Genomic DNA, 6,512 nt, shown 5'->3' with positions numbered 1-6,512 from the left:
CTAAAAAGAGAGGTAGTTTAGGATAGCAGCGTTTTTAGCATTTCATTCTGCAAGCTGTTCTATTCACAGGTAAAAAGACAAAAACCTACCTGAGTTTTCCCAAAATATGTGAGAAGTTTTTTGTTCTCTTAAAGGAAAAAAAAAATTTAAAGGAATGTCAGTATCACATTTGATAATTATTTTAAAAATAAGCAAAACAAACATAAATACATTACCTGAAAGTCTAAAGGGTTAAATCATACCAATGTTCTCTCCTCAACAGTCTGATAAATAGACCTGCAGTAACCTGTTTACTTGAAATGTGATTACATATTAATTAGTGAATAATGCAATTAAAAATATCAGGCAGATTTACAGATAATGCGACTTTCCTAAACACCATAAATGAAAAGGAACCTCCAAAAAATCTGGAGTGCAAGAGATGCGTTTTATTGTATGCCCGTTACGATGAGTAACACATTTAGAAATAATCCCACAGAACAGTGACAATCTTATTTTACAGCGTGTACATCATTTTTTACAGCCACATCAAACACTTATTTGTCTAAGAGATTTCCCAAATTTTAACTTTCTGCAGTTTAGAAATATTAAAAAAAATTATTCTCAAGGAACTGATTCTCATCTGGTGCAAAAACAAAATATGAACATTATCTGGAACACAAAGTCACAATATAGCATGAAGTTACAATTTCTCATGTGAACAGCTGTGTGCAAACATGAAGCAACTAAAAAAGTAAAAAATACACATTAATGCATAACATTTATGACCAGGTTTTTCATTAAATAGCCCTAGACCAGCTCATTATATAAGCGCCATTGGATTTGCAGCATGCTAGCACAAAGCATTTTTAAAGGGATGCATATTTTAAATGTATACACTGTAAACTCAAGATCCACCTCCAAACTCTAGTGGCAGCAGATTTTTCTGGTTAAATACTGCATATATACTTTCTTACAGATTGAAAATGCATGTTTATAGCATGGTATAGATATTTTTTAAAAGAATAGATTAAAAGGTGCAATTTTATGTCTATATGGAAAATTTCATATTAGGAGGTAGGACAGTAACTGTCATACCTGTTAAGAACACTGCCCTAATGAACCTCTAAGTACTTTGAATTTTAATAAAAAAACCCCTACAGTTTTCAACTGGTTTTAATATTCTTTTTAGAGAAGACTTTAAAGTAGCAAGGAAAAAAATTAGTGTTGAGTCACAACACCGAGCTGCATCCATTTTTATACTTTAAAAAAAAAGTCAAATTCAAAGTTAATTTTGTTATATGTGCCATACTGAACAACATTCAACTGTAGTTTCAGATAAAAAAAGGGAAATTATACACATATACATCTTTAACCCTAGCACCAGAACACTATCTCTGAGACCATAACATAATGCTCTATTTTAAACATCATATCCTGCAATAAAATAGGTTAGCAGCTTTGAAAACCAGTAAAAAATGCTTCTTGGACCTAAACTAATAAAGGAAACCACAAAGTTTCCCTATGAAATGTTTAAAAAAACCCAAACCAAACAAGGGACACTCCCCCGCCATTTTGCCAGTTCTGGAATTCAATTTCTAGGCACAATTGAAAACGTTGTGATGAAGTGTCTGACTAAAACTCCCTGTTCCAAACTGCACAAGAAGTGAAGAGGAGGCTCCTTTGCAAACCTTCTGAAGCTCACCCCACTAGGGATCTGCTTCCATACTGGAGACACATGTTGGGACTGACAGAATGGGTCACACAATCAGCTCTGCCCTGTCCTCTAGACTCAGCAATGGCAAATACTGTTCACTTGGAGACATTCATCCATCTTTCTGCAAATTTAAGACATTCATCTATCCTCTGCATTCTCTAGTGCTCTTTAGGTTCTGATCAGCAACAATCATAGGGCTATGAGATCCCCTGCCAACCCTAATACTTTTTAAAGACTTTTAATACAAAGAATGTAAAGTTATGGTTTAATATTAAGCTTTGAAACCAGGAGAAACAGTTCGTGAGATTTATTTTTTTTTCCCCAATTAGCATATCACAGTTTCTACACCACTTCCTTCTGGAGCTCACCTATCACATTATGGCCTCTTTGTGGTGCCTCATTATGTGCTGATTTTTCTCGGAGGGCCTGCGGAAGCCCTTTTTGCAGTACTCACACCTGTGGGGGTAGTCTTTGGTGTGGATGGAGATGACGTGGCGCTTAAAGCCCGACGCGTCCGTGGTGCTGTACTCACAGTACTGGCACTGGTACACCTTCCTGCCACTGTGGGTCTTCATGTGCTTCTTCAGTTCGTTCTGCTGCCTGAAGCCCCTTTTACACCTTTTGCATTTAAAAGGCAGGTCCTTGGTGTGAACGGAGAGGATGTGCCCACTGAGCACAAAAGGATCGGAGGTTTTGAAGTCACAGTGCCTACACTGGTGGATCTTTTTCCCTTTATGGGTCTCACTATGCTTTTTGAGCTCTGAGGGACGGTGGAAGCCTTTCTCACACACCTCACATTTGTGGGGAAAATCCTTGGTGTGCACTGAAATGATGTGTCGCTTCAGGTCACTGGAGTTGGTGCTCTTGTGGTCACAGTGGGGACACTGGTGAGTCTTATGCCCTTGGAAGAGCTCGGTGTGCTGCTGCAGCTCCTTCTCGTCAGCGAAGGCCTGGGGACAGTGCTCACATTTAAAGGGCAGGTCTGTGCCGTGTTTGGTTTTGATGTGAGTTTTCAGGTTGGACTGGTCAGCACACCTGAACACGCAGTGCTGACACTGGTATGGCTTTTCCCCTGTGTGGGTCCTCATGTGCTTTTTCAGCTCCGAGGGGTGGCGGAAGCCCTTCCCACACTCCACACACACATGAGGGAAGTTCTTGCTATGGACTGCCATCAGGTGCCTGTTGAGCAGCCCCTGCTCTGCAGTCTCATAGTCACAATATTTGCACTTGTGGAGCTTGGGCTCCTTGTCCCTCAGGATGAGTTTATTTGAACTCAATGGGCTCGCCTCTCTGTATCTTCTCGTGTACTCTGTAAACTCGTGCGTTTTATCAACTTTATTTATAAGTTTATGGCTTTCCAGATGATTGTGGAAACTTACTTTTTTGTTAGTTGTAAAGTCACAGTCTGTACACTGGTACTTCTTCTTGATCATATGATCGGGATGGTTCTTCATATGTCTTTTCAAGAATCCTCTGGATTTAAATTTTTTCCCACAAATATGACAAGGGTAAACTGTTAAGGGCTGTCCATCAGGACCTATTATAACAGCTGTTTTTGAACAAACAAAAACAAGTTATGAAGGAAACACATTTATTGATTAAGAAGTTTTAAATCAGCCAAGTGCTGTTCAGATTCATGCACTTACACTTGCAGCAGAGAGTGGCTCAGTAGTTTAAAAACAACCAATCCACAGCACCTATAGTTTATATAGTTCTGTTTTAGAAACTGCTCAAACAGATCAGGAATATCACATGTGCACTGAATATAGCCATGGGTACTTTTTAATAGCTTGCAACATTCCAATAAATTGCATCAGCCCTGAGTGTACTGACTCTGAATAGCAAAATATGACATTTTCTAGGCACAGAACTGGAGGGGGGAAGGACACAGGAAATACGCAAATCATAATTTATAGCTTTTAATTCTGCATCAGCTTAAAAAAGAGAAAAGGAATAGGACAGGAGTAAGTGGCACTCCATGACAATACCGTAACCATCCAGTGTTTACCTGTTTGCCATTGCCTGGCCTCTCCTCTCCTCCTTTTCTTGGTTTTTTGTTTGAGCACTCTATTACTGCTAATGCTACCGCAAATCTGCAGGTACTGTGTTGCATTACCGTTTTTGTTTTCTAATCGTGTATCCAAGTTATTTCCTAGAAACAAAAATTAGACACCATAAAAAACCTTAAACAACTTGTTTCATTGGGACTGACAACTGGAATTTCACAGCAGCATTATCTACTTTTTAAAAACAAGTATTGCCCATTCCTCTACCACCAACATACATTAAAAAGAAGTATGCTAATAGGAACCACTATCTATCTTTCCTGGCAAAAGTCAAGGGTATGATTGTTTAAACACTGGTTAATTTCTAAATATATTCCTTGTTTTTAATTTAACTTGTTTTTACTTCTTAACAACTGCATTATCTCTTTTCTGTCTGCAAAATTACATTAAAAATTTGGCAGTGCCTCCCAACTTGCCCACCCCCTCCGAAGGCCTACAGACATCTAGAATTGTTTTCATTCAAAACAGTAGAGAAAGACTGTGGAGTCCTTCAATATCTAATTTATGGTTCATTCTTTGCATCTCTGATTAGGAGCACTGACAAAGAAATGTCTATTTTTTTCAAAGACAGTGTTAGTTTTAATGCTGTTAAAAGTTCTCACCTGACGCTTGAACATCTTCATATCTTCGGGGAAGCCTTCTTTCATCTCCTGCAGAAAATGGTATTTTAGTCATTATAAAATAATATTCTTTTTAAAGATGCTACTTTTGAAAGCCTGATAATGAGAGAAAACTAACTTAGCTAAGTACACAGGTTAACACCATCCAAATGGAGATGTGCAGCTTGGTGTTATGTAATCATGAGCCTCAGGAGACAAAATCCCATCCCATCCCTGGGAGGAGTTAATATCCACCCCATCTGTGTTTGCATGCTTACCCTGCTGGCTCTCCTGCTTTCCATTATTAATATGCTTGTTTCTGCAAACTTTTAACCTCATCTATCCCCTCAGATAGCAATGCAGACAGAGGTCATCTGAAATGCACACTTTGCTCCTGAGATGGAAGCACTTTATCTGTCTGGAGCAGAAGCAGGCAGATAAGAGGACTTGGCCCTTATCAGCCTCTCAGCACAATGGAGTTTTGGAGATGCACAAGGAATACCTCAGGAGCATATTCTTCATTTTGTACTATGTTGGGGGTTAGATTTGGGTTTTTGTTTTTTTTTTTTTTTTCCCATAAGTTGCCAGGAAACTAACTACTGAGTACTTATGGGTCCTTGAGGAAAACAAAGAAGTGGCCAAAGGAGAGTGTAGCACTGGGCTACACCTTTTTGGTCTCTTCGAGTTTTCTCTCTGAGGGGAAAAGATACCGTGAAGTTTGGGGGCAGGTAAAGGACAGGGCTGGGGGCAGCTTCTCTCTCTCTTGCTCTCAGCATCGGAGAGAGGACAGCCAGGCTGTTGCTTGCTGCGGGAGAAGTTCACTGTCACCAGAAAGTCCAGTCCTGGGAAATCTACTGTTATAAATGCATATTATAAAGTTGGCTTTTCGCAAATATTAAAATGAATACTATAGGTATAATTGTACTGTATTATGTTTTATTAATAGAGTTTAGAAAAGTGATGAATGTATTTTCTGATTGTGACATAGTGTTAATAGTAAAAAGACTAGGTTTTTTCTCTTTGTAATATCTAAACTGACCAAATCAGAAGATACAGAGAGAGAAGATCCTTCTACATTCCTGCAATTGATAAGATCGAGACAGCGGTGAAACAAAGGCTACAAGAGAGAGTTCATTGATCTTCTGGTATCAGAAAAACTACCAGGAGCCAACTAGGACTTTTATCTAATAAAATGCTAATTTAGTACAATGGGGCAAGTTTTGAAGGAAGGGGGACCAAAAACCAAAAGGACATCTGGACTCAAAAGAATGTTTGAAAAGATGCATATGTAAAAGGTTAATCCTTAAAAACAAGGATTTTGAAGGAGTGAGTGTGCTTTTCTGGTGAGGCACCCTCAGCCAAGATACCTATGCTTTTCTGTCTCCTAAATTGTGTATTTTTATTTTTTTATTAAACTTATAAATTTTTCTAAGAGAGTGAAACTTGTTTTTCACATCTACCATCATCTGCTCGTGTGCCCCGGAACTCTGAGCTCACCTCCCCCTGCCCTGCTGGGCCAGCCCTGTCCCGCCGCTGCCGTTTCTTTGGCACTGCTTTGAGGCTTTTTGCTACACTGTAGCCCTGCACCCCCTGCCCTGCCAGGACATCCCTGTCGTTCCAGCTACCACCAGTGGAGCTTCTGATTTCATCCACCAGCCCAGGATTTTTTCACCATTCCAGCTTTGTGCTCTCAAAGTCCCAAGACATCAGACTGCCCTGGGCTTTGTGAAACAAAGCCTCCCAAGGTTCCTGGTTCTGTTTATTATTAATGCTGTAGTTGTTGTTTGTTTGCCTTGTTATACATACTAGTAAAGAACTGTTATTCCTATCCCCATACCTCTGCCTGAAAGCCCCTTTAATTTTCTAAATTATAATAATTTGGAGGAAGAGGACTTGAATTCTCCATTCCAAGGGAGGCCCTGCCCTCCCTAGCAGATACCTGTTTTTCAAACTAAGACACACTGGAAGCATTTGCTGTTATGTGCCAAAGCTGTGTGGTTCTGAAGCACTTTACCAGCCCAACTGTTGGGCTCTCATTACCACACCAAGGAATTTTCACTAACTTGCTTAATTAATTGTAACAGAGACTATGGATAACTTGGTACCCTCTTAACAAACATTTAACACACCAAAATCCAAGGAAATTATACA

General features: G+C 39.4%; 1 protein-coding gene across 11 annotated transcripts in view; it reads right to left on the bottom strand.

The window, feature by feature from the left end:
* LOC310922057 (zinc finger protein 711-like) overlaps window positions 1–6,512 on the bottom strand; it is a 33,292-nt gene that overhangs the window by 10,881 nt on the left and 15,899 nt on the right. For 9 of the 11 annotated variants that reach the window (XM_083882372.1, XM_083882373.1, XM_083882374.1 and 6 more), the window contains exons 7-10: window positions 4,365–4,412; window positions 3,705–3,848; window positions 2,065–3,245; window positions 90–127 (exon numbers count right to left, since the gene is read on the bottom strand). In XM_083882372.1, the coding sequence (XP_083738498.1) occupies window positions 2,068–3,245; window positions 3,705–3,848; window positions 4,365–4,412 (1,370 nt within the window). In that variant the 3' untranslated portion in view covers window positions 90–127; window positions 2,065–2,067. Of the gene's footprint in view, window positions 1–89; window positions 128–178; window positions 287–2,064; window positions 3,246–3,704; window positions 3,849–4,364; window positions 4,413–6,512 lie in introns of those variants that run through there. The other 2 variants (XM_083882368.1, XM_083882367.1) reach the window with 2 other exon arrangements.

Source organism: Zosterops lateralis, assembly GCF_965231275.1.
Source record: "Zosterops lateralis genome assembly, chromosome: W".
Taxonomy (NCBI): domain Eukaryota; kingdom Metazoa; phylum Chordata; class Aves; order Passeriformes; family Zosteropidae; genus Zosterops; species Zosterops lateralis.
The sequence above is the reverse complement of the archived record's forward strand: the minus strand, read 5'-3'. Positions and strand labels throughout refer to the sequence as shown.